At 35.1% G+C, this 17,132-nt stretch overlaps 2 protein-coding genes across 3 annotated transcripts; both read left to right on the top strand.

Moving 5' to 3' along the window:
* The first annotated feature begins 1,290 nt into the window (after positions 1-1,290).
* LOC125854344 (uncharacterized) lies at positions 1,291-2,788 on the top strand. Its single transcript, XM_049533860.1, has 2 exons — positions 1,291-1,761; positions 2,535-2,788. The coding sequence occupies exons 1-2, from the start codon at positions 1,336-1,338 to the stop codon at positions 2,619-2,621; spliced, it is 513 nt and encodes a 170-aa protein (XP_049389817.1). The 5' UTR covers positions 1,291-1,335; the 3' UTR covers positions 2,622-2,788.
* A 1,266-nt stretch (positions 2,789-4,054) lies between these two features.
* On the top strand, positions 4,055-16,897 carry LOC125854315 (ARF guanine-nucleotide exchange factor GNOM-like). 2 transcript variants are annotated; one of them, XM_049533823.1, is made up of 3 exons: positions 4,055-4,181; positions 11,180-12,007; positions 12,837-16,897. In XM_049533823.1, the coding sequence occupies exons 2-3, from the start codon at positions 11,273-11,275 to the stop codon at positions 16,431-16,433; spliced, it is 4,332 nt and encodes a 1,443-aa protein (XP_049389780.1). In that variant the 5' UTR covers positions 4,055-4,181; positions 11,180-11,272; the 3' UTR covers positions 16,434-16,897. The 2 variants fall into 2 exon arrangements, with proteins under 2 accessions (XP_049389780.1, XP_049389779.1); XM_049533822.1 differs by having other exon boundaries at positions 4,072-4,181; positions 11,176-12,007.
* The last annotated feature ends 235 nt before the right edge of the window (positions 16,898-17,132 follow it).

The raw sequence follows: 17,132 nt of genomic DNA, 5'->3' as shown, positions 1-17,132 counted from the left end.
TACATAATAATAAAAAAATTATTAATAGATCAATCAATTTTAATATAAAACGGACAGATCATATAAATACCCAATTAGGTTCATCTTTTAATTTTATCAATGACTTGATAGACATTACATTTATGAATTTTAATTTTTTTTTCAATGTTATCAACTTAGTGTAGTTTTTCCTAAATATAAAGCAGCTGTTTTTTTTGGGTCCCAAGAGTGAATATAACACATACTAGCAATCAATAACTTCTTTGTGACACACAGGCTTTAGGTTCGTGTCGGAAAAAATTTGCCCGCATCGGGTGTTTACACTAAAGNCTTAATAAAGTGATGGTAAAAAGAGAGGGAGAGAGAGAGAGAGGGGTGAGAAAGAGGAGAGAGGTGAGCGAAATTGGGAGAGAGGAGAACATATGCTAACATTTTGGACAAGTTAGGAGAGCCATCAATTTTTATGCCTTATTTATTTTCAAATCAATTATGAATTTTTACTTTGGAAACAAAAATATATATTTTTTAAAATTCCTCGAGAAAAAGAAAGAGAAGGTCAAACACCCGCTTAATTTCTGTAGGCAAATACTCCCTCCATCCCCTATTAGAAAGGCGTTAAACACTTTTTACATGATAATTAAAAAATTATTAATAGATCGATCAATTTAATATAAGACGATCGGAGAATATAAATACCCCTTAAAGTTTTCACAAAAATTAGGTTCATCTTTTAATTTTATCAATGACTTGATAGACATTACATTTATGAATTTTAATCGTCTTTTCAATGTTATCAACTTAGTGTAGTTTTTTTTCCTAAATATAAAGCAGCTGTTTTTTTCCCTAGAGTGAAAATAACACATACTAGCAATCAATAACTTGTTTGTGACACACAAGGTTTTAGGTTCAAGTCTAATTAACATCATAGTCTCTCAGATAGAAAACACTTTATCTCTTTTCAAGGAAGTCATAATTTATGTAATTTAAAATTGTTGAATAATAAATCAACAATCTATACAGTCAATATATTATTTATGTATTAATATAACTACAAAATCTGAACTAAAATTATCGAATCGAACCCATAATTAAAATTCTAGCTCCGTCAGAATCCCAAAAGCAAACAAAAGGAAAAAGGAAAACAAATGTCATCTCTTGTCAAGACATGAAAGCAAGTTGCCAAGTCCATAAAGATACTTCTAGCAAAAATATCCCTAAAAAATGAACCAATATCCAACACTAGATATTTTTTTAAAAATGAAACAAATAAAGACAAAAATACCCCCTACTATAATATATCTTTAACTTCCACAATTCCATTAGTCATTCCAATTTTCCCACACATAAAAAAAAAGTATGTCACATGAGGATATTTCTGAATGGCAACAAATCCCATATTCTTCATCTTCAACTACAACCAATAATAATAACAATAATATTCAAATAGCTTTTGATGAAATGACTATTTTGCCCTTGATTGAGGATATTACTATTGATAATAATAATAGTAATGATGATGATGAGAAGGGTGAATATGGAAATAAGTGGTTGAAAAAGAGTTTAAGAGAATTGAGTTGTTGGATTGTTCAAGTGGCTTCAAAGATGAGAAATTATGCTTCTTCTAAAGTTGGAATTGGAAAATTCACTTATAATGGAAGTAGAATATTGACATTTCTTTTGGTTCCATTGTTTTATTGGATGATAAAGAAAAAATGGAGGCGGCAAAGACAAATTGATAATACTTCTAACAAACTTATGCTACTTGTCCAAGAAAAAGACCAGGTATTTATTCAACTTCTTCTCTTTTTTTTTTTTTTTTTACCATTTTTTGTTCTTTTAGAACTCGTTTGGTAGAAGGAATAAGAGATAAATAATCTCGAGGTTAATTTTAGAATGAGTTTATATCTCATATTTGATTAGAATAAAATTATGAGGTAGCTTATTCTGAAATTGTAGTTAGGGGCGAAGTGTGAAGGTGTTCACTGGAAATCTATCAGTAAAAAAAAAATTATATTGTATATGTTGGATAGATATTTCTAGGTATATGTGTTGAATATATTATAAATTGTGATCTTCTAAGGTTTGAATAACATGTAAATCAGTAAATGATTAGCTTAGGAATTCGGAATATTTAGAATGCACCACAATGTCCAAGATTTGATTCTTAGGGATTGCGTTATTTTTTATATTTTTATTTTTCATACACATCAAAAAATGTAAAAATCTATTGTACAACTAACATATACTCTACAGAAATTTAAAAGTATTTTGTTTTGTATTTGTCTCGTACATGCTATAATATATAAATAAAATTTTTAACTTGATCACAACTGACAACTAAACATACATCAATTTTTAAACTTATTTTTACTGTGTCAATTGAACATTCTAACTTACAAAATAATCATCTAGACATTTTCAAAATTTATGTGTCACAGGTTGATGTATTATCCATTCTCAAAATTAGAATGTATAGTATCAGTTAAAATCAAGTTAAACTGTCTATATATTTATGTATTAGGTCTTCTAATTACAAGTAACTATAATTATTGCAGAAAATCGAACAATTATCGCTCCAAATTAGCCAGATGAATGAGTCCCTACTAACACGGCGAAAAGTTCCGGTCCTTCAAGTAGGCTAATATATACACTAGCCATTAGTTGTTTGTTGTGCAAGTATATAGTTAAAGAAGATATCTTAGTAGTATTTGGTATGAAATATTATGTACTCTTTTTAAATGCAATGCTTTCTTTCTTTTACTTTCGGAGGAGATATAAGAAAGTGTGTCGTGTTTAGATTTGGTATCAACTGGTATATGTATTTTTTTTATTTTAGATGTGTACAAGCACATATTTAAAGTTGTATAAAGTTAAACTAGTAGATATACATGTCATCCTACATAACATAATACACGTAAGACGTCATGTAAAATCGTAAAATTTTTAGGTAGAACGTGTGTGTTTACTTATTCAATTATATACAAATTTACATATTTAATTGTTCATAATCAAAGTTGGAAAATATAAATGCTAGTTTAACACTTGGTTATCGTCATATTTAAAGACTTCTTATTTCTTTAAACAATTTTACATTTGGTTAATATCACATATGATCAGTGTTTTATCTATTATAATAAATAATGTTTTAAGAAAAATTATATTAAAATAATTGAACTTTACGCACTAAACCAGTGGTCAATGGGGTTGACGATAAGTCGGTTAGATTTTTCTGAGAAAAAAATCCGCTTTTCATCTAAGTGGTTTCGAAAATAAAATAAATATACTTAAATAAACAATTTTATGTAAAATTTTTTGAATTATATCTTAATGAAATTGCCACTACACAAAAGTTTAATAATACCTCATTATACATTCAGTTTAAATATATTTTTTTTGTTATACTTTTGATTCAAGTATATTCCTCTCATTATATTCTGGCACTAATTTGTTCTTAATTTTGACAAAAAAATATGCGGAAAACTTATAATCAAATTAATCCACCTTCAATTTTAAATATCCGATTTCTTTAGAAATTCACCATTTAACCCATCTCTAACCTATTCCCTCCACTTTAGCCCTTTTCTTTTTTTTTTTTAACGAAAAAATTTAGTTGAGTGATTTTGAAAGATAAAAACACTATAAGTGGAATGATTTTAGTGAGGCATTACCAAGTTCAGTGATTTTATTACATAAATTTTTGTTGAGTCAACGAGATATTAACTCTTAACTTTCAGTGAAAATTCAATTAATTATATATTTAAAAACTATTAATTAAATAAGTACATGTAAATTACTGATATCAGTTGTGTTGCAATGACGAGACAATTCCATTTGAGATCTGGGATTCGAGCCTTCGAAATAAAGAAAATCTTGTTGGGTGCTCTAATTCATAATGAACTCAGTATGCAATTCAAATTTAATCGGAGTTTCGTATGGACATGAAAAAAAAAATACTCATAAATTATTAATATTAATATACTCGTAGTTAAAGTATTATTTTTAAAAATTAGGAGTAAAAAAATCGTAAAACTAGTTGAGGTTACAAATACAGTGACAGACTAAAGTGATTGGACAGAAAGGGCTACTAAACTTTATAAAATTCACTTTCAAGGCCCTACATTTTACAATTGATTTCAAATAAGTCCATCTTTTTCCGGCGAACTCCTCGGGATCTCCTTTCCTTCCTCCGACGTAATCCAGCCGTAAGTTCCGCCATTTCCGTTCTACATTTTTCGCTCTTTTTTCAGATAAAACCCCTAATTCCTCTTATGTATTCAATTTTGCTTCACATTTCGTAAAAGCTACGAATTTTTGGGGGTTTAGTTTTTGCTCTCTCCGTTTCGAGTATTCGTATATCGTAATCTGTTTTATTGGCTTCTACAGCTACATAATATAATGTGATCTTTCTAATAATTCAAACTGCTAATTAGTCAAGTTAAAATATTACTTATAAAATTCACTAATTTTGAGAATTAATTTTTGTCTGGTAATTAGTGATTTGCTTGTTCACTAAGTTTATTAAATTAAATACTGCATCTTTTCCTATTTGAGCTAATTTTTTGGCATTATTTGGCTAGTGATGTTTATTATAATAGTTACATACTATCAGGACTTTCAAGCAGTCAAATTTATTTAATTATTCAGATTTTAAGCTTTGATGTGATCTGTTTTTCTATTTTTTCAGATGAAAATGACTTTTTCAAGTAAATTTAATGTGCAGTACAATATAATTCATGTTTATAATAGTGTAGAACCTATTTTGACTAGAAATTGAAAACATATTAGTATATAATTACATGTTAATAAAATAAACTATCTAATATCAAATCCTAACCAATTTTGGTTTCTTATTCCAACCTTGAATTAGTCTTCCAACATTCTCCCGTTATTCAAAGTTATATTTCCAATTGCTGATGCACTAGTCACCAACCTCCATTTTTTATGCACTTGCCACCAAACTTCAATTGTTGAAACACTTGTCTCCAACTTTCAATTGTTGATGCACTCTGTAACCAACTCGTAGTTGTTGAAGTACTTGTCTTCAACTTCCTTTTTTTTTTTGTTGATGCACTTGTTGCCAACCTCCAATTGTTGAAGTACTTGTCTCCAACTCTCAACTGTTGATGATCAATATATTTTTTCATTTGTTTATGCACTTGTCATCAACTTTCTATTGTTGGTGCATTTTTCACCAACATTTAGAAATAATTTCTTCCTTTTGTGCTACATTTGCTTGCTCCTTTATAAACATGTTTGCATTTTTTCTTGACCCTATATCAAATTTTCACTGTCGACAATTTTCTGTGAGTTTGCGAACGTAATCCTTGTCCACAGGGGCGACATACGTTGGCTAGTGCCCCTGCGTCAACAAAAGTTATTTGATACTCTACTAAGATTGTAGAGACTTTGATACCTATAAGAATGAAATTGATTTCAGAACCTCATAAATTTGTTAATGTTCTCCATAAATCTTCTCTACTAGAAAATAAGTAATAGCACACCTACTTAGGCATGAATTGAATAAATTAACCAGTAACAAATCCTAACCAGTTTTGGTTTCTTACTCCAACTTTAAATTAATATTCCAACAAAATGTTTTCTTCTGTTACCACTTACCACTAGTATAATATATAAATTAGATTAAAAAATTAAGTCAAAACCCGTGTAAATATTGGAATGTACAAAATCATGGCCGAAGTGTTGGTTGAAAGATCGAAGGTGAGAGATAAGTTGATCAGTACACATTAGAGGGCCTTCATAAAAGGAAGACAAATTATGTATGCTGCTTGATAGCAAGTGAGTATGTTGATACTAGACTGAGAGGTGTGGATCCTGAAGTAATGTAAATTGGATATTGAGAAGGCTTATGACCATCTCGATTGGAATTTTCTACTCAGTATTCTCAGGGACTCAAATAGATGGGATTTGACAGCAGATGGCTGAAATGGATTGAATTCTGCATCAAAAACACTAGGTTGTCAATTCTGGTTAATGGAGAATCAGCTGTTTTTTTTCAGCAGAGAGGGGGGTCATACAGGGAGATCCCCTATCAGCTTTCCTCTTTATCATAGCTATGGAGGAATTCAATAGTATATTGAAGATTGCCACTCAGAGCATATGGTTACAAGGCTTTTGAATTGGAAAATGGGCAGATGAGACACTGTAAATTTGCCACCTGTTGTATGTAGATGACCCTGTAATTTTTTGTGATGCTAATCCTGAGCAACTATCTTAGGATGATGCTAGTTATTTTTGAAGCTACATATGGAGTGCAAGTTAATTGAAGGAAAAGCAACATCTTTCCTATTAAGGATGTTACACAGATGCATGTTGCTGACAAACATTCTGGGGTGTGGGGTGGAAAAGTTGCCTACTGTATATCTTGGAATGTCATTGGGATCAAAACACAAGGCTCTTGAGATTTAGGATGGCATTATAGAGAAGATAGAAAGAAGCTTGCAATGTCGGAATCTCAGTATCTCTCTTTAGGAGGCAAGTTAATTTAATCAACTCTTTTTTGGATTCTTTATCAACATTTGTGATGTCCTTATTTCCCATGCCAAGAAAGGTAATCGAAACTCTTGACAGCTTGAGAAGGAACTTTTTGTGGCACAGTTACAAAGAGGCCAAAAGTTTCAATTGGGTGAAGTGGGAAACAGTCCAACAGAGCAGAGAGCAAGGAGATATAGGGTTAGAAACTTAAAGCTATAAAATAACAGCTTACTCATGAAATGGTTATGGAGGTATAATGAGGAGGGTCAATCTCTTTAAAAAGATGTGATCTATAGAAGTATGGGCAGAATGGACAATAGTGTATTGATGAAGTCACAAACACTTTTAGAGTTGGAGTTTAGAGAACTATCAGGTTTTTATAGACACCCCTGATGAGGAATATAAGCTACCATGTGGGCAATGGAAGAAAAATGCTCTTCCGGAAAGACAATTGGACTGGGCAAGGAACTTTGCTGGAGACCTTCCCTGGACTATTCTATATTTGCACCAATTCAGATATCACAATAGAAGAGATTTGGACAACATAGGGTTGGAGTCTTGTTTTCAGGAGATTGTTGAATGATTGGGAAGCGGAAAGGGTGGTTGAACTGTTAGAAAGAGCGGGAAGCTTTACTGGGGCAACAACTGACTTGACACCATCAGATGGAGGCACAATGAATATGGGCAATTCTCAGTAAATAGAGTATACAAGAGGGGCCTGTCTGAGTTGGCAGGAAGTTTCAAGGGTCTATAGCATGGCACGAACAAAGGCTAAATGCTTTTTATGGTTGGTGGTGAAGAAAGCATGTCTTACTCATGAAACACTTTAGAGGAGGAAAATCCAGAGATGCCCTCTATGTATGGAGGCAGCAGAAACTAATAACCATTTGTTATTGCACGGTAGGTAACATCATCAGAAGTCTAGGCACTTTTTATCTGTTTGGCTAGGGAGGAATGGACAATGCCAGAGCATACCACAGACTTACTGAGCTGCTGGATCAGAAGGAGTGGGAGTAAGAGTAAAAAAAAGTGGTGGAAAACATTACCAACATGTATTCGATGGAACATATGGAAGGAGAGAAATGAAAGGATCTTTGAAGGCAGATTCAGTTCCATACAAAAGATCAAATGGAAATGTATTGCCTCTTTATGATTTTACTGTAAAGAACAATGTATATTAGGAGGAAGTACAGATAATGGACTTCTTAGGAGTTCCTTAGTTAACTTCTCCTTGTAAACTCATTTTTTGGAGGTCGCCAACATACCCTTAATGCTGAGGAATACAAGTTACCAGTTCAAGAAAAAAGTATCCTCATCCTAATTATAGAAACACTAATTGAAAAGTGATCGACTAAAATTGTGTCAAAGTCTTGCACTCTTTCTAGTTGATATTGATTAATTAATAATATTCTTTAGAATTCTGATTGTATGAGATTACCAGTTTGTCACAAATAGGTTGACTGGATCGGTATTCCTAATTTTACACATAAATAGGTCTTTTTTGATAATTGCGTCGTCCGTTCCAATTTACGTGCACCTCGAGTAATTTCATAGGATACCTGCTACTCCCCAACATCGCAGATATCGACAACTCTGTCCACCAAGACTTCGACTGATGAGAGGAAATCATAGTGTTTTTGCCTCTGCTTGGATTTTAACTCGAGATCTCATGATCTCGCCTTACTTCATTGATCCATGGATCCTTTATCAGCCAAACACTGGCCTTTACTTTATGTAAATTGCACTCACTCTAACAACGTACCTTTTGTATGACAGGTCAGTGAGAAAATGGGAACAAACCACATATAACTAGATTTTCTTATGAAAAGTTCAAGGATATATATAACTAGGTTGACTAACCTTAAATAGGATATCCTTTATATATTTTTTAAATGACAACAATAACATAAATAGATGAACAATGGCAACAAACTTATAAGTTATAACTAGGAAACACTGTTAAAAGACAAAATGACAAATCAGCGATAGAAAAAAAGTAAATGAATTACATGTTCAATCAACATCCTAAGGATGTCCATCATTCTCTTCTCTAGCATTGTTGTCATTAGCACTAGTTTCGTTTGCAACATTCTTGTCTCCATGTTCAATGAGCTGTCTCTTCCTTTTGTCAAGTTTAGTCCGAATATCAGCAACTAGCTCTAACAAACGTCTACATTTTCTAGCATCAAGTTCATCGAAGCTACTTTTCCCCTCTAATATTTGGTTGAAGAGGTTTCGTATTCCCTTCTCATTTGCTCTATTTTCCTAATATATTTTCCCTTGAAGGTAGGTTTCATAAAATAAGAGTGTTTGTCTTATATATATAGATGCCTGATATGATCACATAATTAAATAACTCAAGTTGATTGAGACAATTTGACCAAAGGCAATAAACTAATTGCACAATCTAGATTTTAAGCTACTTATTAATTACTTTCTTAAACAGATGCAATTAAAATCCTAAAAGTCAATCTTGAAGTTAAGGAAATTATCATATTTCCATAATGATATAACTTAGAGTAGGTAAGAAAATCCTCCCCCCAATTGAATAATCAAATCAATACATGGATATATTAAAATAATGGAAATAAGTCTTAAAGTCAAGATTTCATAAATATTACTCCCTCCGTTTAAAAAAGAATGGCCTAGTTTGACTTGACGCGGAGTTTAAGAAAATAAAGGACTTTTCAATGTTGTGGTCGTAAATTAAAGTTGTCAAATGTACCAAAATGTCCTTTAATCTAATGACTTTAAACATGCCACGCAGAAAGCTGCAATTAAAGTGTTGCAAAAAAAAAGGGATCATTCTTTTTTAAACATATTAAAAATGAAAGTAGGTCATTCTTTTTAAAACGTTGGGAGTAATAGAAGTGCGGAAGTAACAAAATACACCCAAAATCTAGTGTCATTAGGACAAGAGCTTGCAAGACTTAGTACAATTGTTTCACGCTACAATACTGTTTGAAATAACAAAGACAAGGAAATGAAATGGAGGAAGTCGGACATCGCTTTAAACTTGTCACAACTCGAGACTACCCCCTAGGCATAACACGGTGCTTAGAGCCACAAGTGACCCCTAAACTAACCTCATAGTCTGGCATGACACTAAGATTAACATAAAAGTAATGACTGCAAGTAACTGGAATACTATGCGGAAGCTAAAATTGAATTAGTCCGGTAATTGGATTAGACAATATCTGAATAGGCATAAGCTGAATCTAACTGACTGTCTGAAAAGCCTCTACTAAAACGAGTTGCTAGGACAAGCCCCTAGCTAACTCTTAACTATCTGAAAATTGAAAGCATAATACTGAATGAAATGTAAAAGATGTCCTTGAAAAATGAGGACTCACCAAAAGCACTACTAAGCTGATATGGAGTCATACTAGCCACGGCTTGAGTGTTGAACGTCTGAATCTATATTATCAAACAATATAGGCAGGAAGTATGCAGTCAGTACATTCTAAGCATGCATGCTAAAATAACAACTAAGCATGATAAACTGAAGTGACATAAGCTAATGCAATGATCAAGTAAATAACTTGAAAACTGATAACAATGGTGTACTGAAGTAACTGAATACTTGATCATGTAATAACCTAAAGACCGAACTGTAGGAGATACTAATCGACATATAATCATGGGAGCTACTACATGGAGTTTGATGTATAATCCCCATCAAAAGGGCCCTATATACTTTGCCAAAGTATAAAGGCTGATTTGAGCTAATGTGGATCCACTAAGCTAATGTCTGTAAAAAACTAAGGAGTCGGCCTCAATTGATGAGAGACCCTTTTTAATTCTACGGTGGTACGTAGTTCTGGGACAAAGAGATTGCTAAAGGTCGTATGCTTCAACTAATGGATGAGCCTTCATTCCTAGGTTTGCTCGGTGCTAAATAAACTCCCAATGGAACAACATACATTTAATTGAGGACAGTAATAATACTGAATGAAATGTAAAAGATGTCCTTGAAAAATGAGGACTCACCAAAAGCACTACTAAGTTTGATATGGAGTCATACTTACCTCAACTTGAGTGTTGAACGTCCGAATCTATATTATCAAACAATATAGGCAGGAAGTATGTAGTCGGTACTTAGAATGTACTGAGTATGCGAGGCATGCATGCTAAAATAACAACTAAGCATGATAAACTGAAGTGACATAAGCTGATGCAATAACCAAGTAAATAACTTGAAAACTGATAACAATGGTGTACTGAAATAACATATACTACTAACCTACATATAATCATGGGAGCTACTACATGGAGTTTGATGTATAATCCCCATCAAAAGGGCCAGATATACTTTGCAGAGTATAAAGGTTGATCTGAGCTAATGTGGATCTACTAAGCTAATGTCTGTAAAAGACTAAGGAGTCAGCCTCAATTGATGAGAGACCCTTTTTAATTCTGTGGTGGTACGTAGTTATGGGACAGAGATTCCTACTAAAGGTCTTGTGCTGGTGGGAGGTAGCAGGTAACCCGTGGAATTAGTCGAGGGGCATGCAAGTTGGCCTGGACACCATGGTTATAAAAAAAGTTGCTTGTTTCCTGGGATTAGAAGCAGTACCATTATATGGCGTCAATATCTTACCACTATTCTGAGGATGTTTTGCTTTCTTATCATTGTTTTTGAGAAGTTGCTTTCCTGAAAAATTTGTTATATGGCCATTCCAATTCTAATGGTGTCTTTTGTAGACAGTGAGGGGTATGCTTCGACTTGCTTCAGCATACTTCCTGCAAGCTTTTTCTTGATTACATATTCAGAGTTCATTCAAGTTACACATTCTCCGTGATGGGGCGTTTAAGGATACAATCTAGTATCAAAGCAATTGAAGAGGAGCCGGAAGATTGCGAGACCACATCTTCCAATAAAACTGCTATAGCTTGTATGGTTAACTCTGAAGTAAGTGCTGTTTTAGCTGTTATGAGAAGAAATGTGAGATGGGGTGGTCGTTATGTATCCGGGGATGATCAACTAGAGCACTCACTTATACAGTCTCTGAAGACATTACGTAAACAGATATTTTCATGGCAGCATCAGTGGCAAACCATCAGTCCAGCTTTATATCTCCAGCCATTTCTGGATGTTATTCGATCTGATGAAACTGGGGCACCAATCACTGGTGTTGCACTGTCTTCTGTTTTCAAGATTTTGACTCTTGATTTTCTTGATCATAATACTGTCAATGTTGAAAATGCCATGCACTCTGTAGTGGATGCTGTGACCAGTTGCAGATTTGAGGTAACTGATCCTGCATCAGAAGAGGTTGTGTTGATGAAGATACTTCAAGTACTTTTGGCGTGCATGAGAAGTAAAGCGTCAGTTATGTTGAGTAATCAGCATGTTTGCACCATAGTCAACACGTGCTTTAGAGTAGTTCATCAAGCTGGAAGCAAGAGTGAGCTCTTACAGCAGACAGCACGTCACACCATGCATGAACTTGTGAGATGTATTTTTTCCCACCTTCCAGAAGTTGACGACATGCAACAATCTATAGTTAGACGAGGCAGTTCCACCAAAAACAAGGTATTGGTGCATCTTTGTTCTTTTATGTATCTCGATTTATCCTTCCTGCAGTATGTTCCATACTACTTCCTGGTTTGGGAAATATTGATCTTCCAGAATTATCTGCAGTCCTCTCTTAGAGTGCAAATCAATAAGAATGGCTGTATAAATGGTTTTATAATACTTCTCATGATCCAGTTTTGCCTTATGGGTATCATTTGATAAAAGAATATTTCTTTGTGTTGGCACAAAGAAAAGATTGGGTTAAGTTCTGATGAGGTGGATCTTACAATTCAAAACAAAGTAGCAAGACTGTTATAAGCTAATGAGTAGTTTTTCTTTTCTTTTGCATGTGCATCTAAAATACCTGTTTTTTCTCTTTCTTTCCCTTGGTTGGGGTGTGGGGAGTGGGACAAAAATTATGCTCTAACAAGGTAGTCTTGGTATAATAGCACCAGAGCTGGAGCTTGGGGGAGCATAAGGGGTTCATCTCGACCGGTGGCGGAACCAAAATTTTTACCAAGGGGTGTCACAATATAAAAAAAAAAGTAGACACATGTAGAAAATAAGTGGAGCTAACATATAGTATATATACATAAAACTAAAATTTTGACCCCTTCGCTGGAAAATTGCACTATATATACAAGGTCAAAGTTATATATATATATAAATATGTTTACTTCTTTAATAATTTGGATCCTCTTAGTGAAATTCCTGGCTCCGCTGCTAATTAGCACCAAAGAGAAATTCTAGAAGTGAATAAAAATGTTTCAAAAATCATTTTCTGTTTTGGCTTATTCTTCTATATGAATGTGTTTGGAGCATTATATGTTAATTTCTTCTAGCGTAGGTTGTGGACCTTGACAACGAGTACAGTTTCAACAAGTCAGAGAATGGTACTGGTACTTCTGAATATGATAGCCAGCCACTTTCTGGAACTTTTACTTCTTCTGCTTCCACAGGTCTTCTTAACAGTGTTATAGATGAAGGCATGGTCATGAATGATAATGGGAAGGATAATGTTCCTAATGATTTACATCTAATGAGTGAACCATATGGAGTTCCATGCATGGTTGAGATATTTCACTTCTTGTGTTCTTTGTTAAATGTTGTTGAACATATAGGGATGGGTCCCAGAGCAAATGCCACGTCATTTGATGAAGATGTTCCACTGTTCACCCTTTGTTTGATCAACTCAGCCATTGAGTTGGGTGGCCCTGCTATACACAGTCACCCTAGATTGTTGAGTTTGGTTCAGGATGAATTATTCCAAAATCTGATGATATTTGGCTTGTCAATGAGTCCAGTGATTCTTTCAACTGTCTGCAGCATTGTTCTAAATCTGTATCAGCATTTGCATACTGAACTAAAGCTACAACTTGAGGCCTTCTTGTCCTGTGTTGTCTTGAGACTTGCACAAAGTCGTTATGGGGCATCATACCAGCAGCAGGAAGTGGCCATGGAGGCTCTTGTTGATTTTTGTAGGCAGAAATCCTTCATGGTAGAAATGTATGCAAATTTAGATTGTGATATCACCTGCACCAATGTTTTTGAAGAACTTGCGAATTTATTGTCAAAGAGTGCATTCCCAGTAAACTCTCCATTATCTGCCATGAACATTCTTGCTTTGGACGGTCTGATTGCTGTAATTCAGGGAATGGCTGAGAGGATAAGCAATGGATGTAGGTCACAGCAAAATCCAATAAATCTTGAGGACTATGCTCCATTCTGGATGGTTGAGTGTGACAGCTATAGTGATCCTGATCATTGGGTACCGTTTGTACGTAGGCGGAAGCACATAAAGAGAAGGTTAATGATTGGAGCTGATCATTTTAATAGGGACCCTAAGAAAGGGCTGGAATTTCTCCAAGGAACATATCTGTTGCCAGAAAAACTTGATCCCCAGAGTGTGGCTTGCTTTTTCAGGTTTACAGCTGGGCTAGATAAGAATCTCGTGGGGGACTTTCTGGGAAATCATGATGAATTTTGCATTCAGGTTCTTCATGAGTTTGCTGGAACATTTGATTTTGAAGACATGAACCTGGATATTGCATTGCGGCTGTTTTTGGAAACTTTTCGATTGCCTGGGGAATCTCAAAAAATTGCAAGGGTACTTGAGGCGTTTTCAGAGAGATATTATGAGCAATCTCCACAGATTCTAGCTAATAAAGATGCTGCTTTGCTGTTGTCATATTCACTAATAATGCTCAATACTGACCAACATAATGTTCAGGTAAAGAAGAAGATGACAGAGGAAGATTTCATTCGAAATAATCGGAACATTAATGGAGGTAATGATCTCCCTCGTGAATATCTATCCGAATTGTATCATTCTATCTGCAACAATGAGATCCGCACAACACCAGAGCAAAGTGCTGGTTTTGCTGAAATGAACCCAAGCCGCTGGATTGATTTGATGCACAAATCCAAGAAAACATCTCCATATATTGTGTGTGATTCGAGAGCTTACCTTGATCATGATATGTTTGCCACCATGTCTGGTCCAACTATTGCTGCTATCTCTGTGGTATTTGATCACGCTGAACATGAGGATGTCTACAAAACTTGTATTGATGGTTTCTTAGCTGTTGCCAAGATTTCAGCTTGCCATCATCTTGAAGATGTTTTGGATGATCTGGTAGTATCTCTATGTAAGTTCACAACTCTCTTGAATCCTTCATTGGTGGAGGAACCTGTTTTAGCCTTTGGCGACGATGCAAAAGCAAGGATGGCAACTGTTACAGTTTTCACTATTGCAAATGAATACGGTGATTTTATCCGTACTGGTTGGAGAAATATCTTGGATTGCATCTTGAGATTGCACAAGCTTGGCCTTCTTCCTGCTCGTGTGACAAGTGATGCAGCTGATGACTCAGAGGCACCTTCTGATACAGGACATGGGAAGTCCTTGCCTAATTCGTTATCTTCTGCACATTTGCAATCCATAGGTACTCCTAGAAGATCTTCTGGACTTATGGGGCGATTTAGTCAGCTCCTATCTTTAGATACTGAAGAGCCAAGGTCTCAACCTACTGAGCAACAACTTGCTGCTCACCAACGCACACTGCAGACAATTCAGAAGTGTCGCATTGATAGCATCTTTACAGAAAGTAAGTTTCTTCTAGCTGATTCCTTGCTACAGTTGGCACGGGCTCTCATATGGGCTGCAGGAAGACCTCAGAAGGGTAGTAGTTCTCCTGAAGATGAAGACACTGCAGTATTCTGCTTGGAACTGCTGATTGCGATCACCTTGAACAACAGAGATAGAATTAGACTTCTTTGGCAGGGAGTTTATGAGCATATTGCTAGTATTGTCCACTCAACAGTAATGCCTTGTGCTTTGATTGAGAAAGCTATATTTGGACTCCTTCGCATCTGCCTGAGGTTGCTTCCCTATAAAGAGAACTTAGCTGATGAACTTTTGAGATCACTACAACTTGTTCTCAAGCTTGACGCCCGGGTTGCTGATGCATACTGTGAGCAGATTACACAGGAAGTCAGTCGGCTGGTTAAAGCAAATGCCACGCACATTCGTTCTCAAATGGGATGGCGAACGATTACTCTTTTACTTTCTATAACAGCAAGACATCCAGAAGCTTCTGAAGCAGGATTCGATGCCCTGGTTTTCATTATGTCTGATGGAGCCCATTTGTCCCCAGCTAATTATGTTCTTTGCATCGATGCAGCTAGAAATTTTGCAGAGTCTCGTGTTGGACCTGCGGATAGACCTGCTCGCGCGGTGGATCTTATGGCAGGTTCAGTTGCTAGTTTAGCATGCTGGTCCAAAGATACTAGGGAAGCTCTGGCAGAGACTGAAGCTGTGAAGTTGTCCCAAGATATTGGAGACATGTGGTTGAGGCTTGTACAGGGACTGAGGAAAGTTAGCTTGGATCAGAGAGAAGTTCGGAATCATGCTCTTTTATCCCTACAAATGTGCCTGAAAGGAGATCATGAAATTTATCTTCCAAATAGTGTATGGTTACAGTGCTTTGATATGGTCATTTTCACAATGTTGGATGACTTGATTGAGCTTGCATCACAAAAAGACTACCGAAACATGGAAGAGACACTTGTTCTTGCCTTAAAGCTCCTTGCGAAAGTTTTTCACCAGTTGCTGCATGAGCTATCTCAATTGACCACATTCTGTAAACTGTGGTTGGGTGTCCTCAACAGGATGGAAAAATGTATGAAGGTGAAAGTTAGAGGTAAAAAAAGTGAAAAGCTTCAGGAATTAGTCCCTGAACTTCTGAAGAACACCTTGACTATAATGAAGTCTAAGGGGGTACTTGTTAAGAGAAGCGCCCTCGGTGGAGACAGCTTATGGGAATTGACTTGGTTGCACGTAAATAACATTGTTCCTTCTCTGCAATCTGAGGTTTTCCCTGATAATGATTCAGAAAATGTACAGCCTGATCCTGTGTTTTCTGAAACCAATCCAAATGAATAGCTTGTCGAGGAATTATTCAACCTTGTCTCTTCTAGTCATCAGGAGAAAACATGTTACTGTGCTTTTGCCCCAGAATGAGAACACAAAGAGATAAATGTCTGGTGAGTTTCTGCAAGAAATTTCAACAAAGGTCTTTCTCAGATGATTGTATTGTATTGAGCTCATATGTACAGAACACGAAGTTTTAATCTTGTTTTTACTCTTTTGATTTGTCAGTGTGTTGCTGCACGAGTTCTACTAATCAGTCTAACATCCATAATATATTTGTAACAGTCCATTCTGTATTTGAATTTTGTCATAGGGAGTGTTGTTGTTCAAATTTTCAACTCTAAGCTTGTTAAAGAACCATGGTATTGAATGGCTAGTGGCCTTTGTATTTTGTCATCATTCCATGAGGTGAATATTGGATTTTGTTTAGCAAGGAGATGGGATCATTCTTAAATTTTTCGGCCCCTATTCTTTGTGTTCTGTTTTTAGCCTCATGTTGTAGAAATGGTTTGTCATTCTTTTGTATTTTGTTATATGATGTACTGAAGCAAAACTAATTTAATATTTCTATCAACTAGTTGTATTATTACTCACTAACTATGTAGTTTGGTTATTAATCTCTCTCTTTGGTTCCAATAGTATCATGTCAAACATTATTCAATTTCACAGAAGTTTTATGTTCAAAAAGATCATTTTCTTGTATGACAGTGA

This window comes from Solanum stenotomum, chromosome 2 (genome assembly GCF_019186545.1).
Source record: "Solanum stenotomum isolate F172 chromosome 2, ASM1918654v1, whole genome shotgun sequence".
NCBI lineage: Eukaryota > Viridiplantae > Streptophyta > Magnoliopsida > Solanales > Solanaceae > Solanum > Solanum stenotomum.
The sequence above is the reverse complement of the archived record's forward strand: the minus strand, read 5'-3'. Positions and strand labels throughout refer to the sequence as shown.

Excerpts from the sequence above, each read along its gene's own strand:
- LOC125854344 (XM_049533860.1), top strand. The coding sequence starts at position 1,336 with ATGTCACATGAGGATATTTCTGAATGGCAACAAATCCCATATTCTTCA. Across the intron at positions 1,762-2,534 it reads TTGTCCAAGAAAAAGACCAG|AAAATCGAACAATTATCGCT; the intron begins GTATTTATTCAA and ends TAATTATTGCAG.
- LOC125854315 (XM_049533823.1), top strand. The coding sequence starts at position 11,273 with ATGGGGCGTTTAAGGATACAATCTAGTATCAAAGCAATTGAAGAGGAG. Across the intron at positions 12,008-12,836 it reads GCAGTTCCACCAAAAACAAG|GTTGTGGACCTTGACAACGA; the intron begins GTATTGGTGCAT and ends CTTCTAGCGTAG.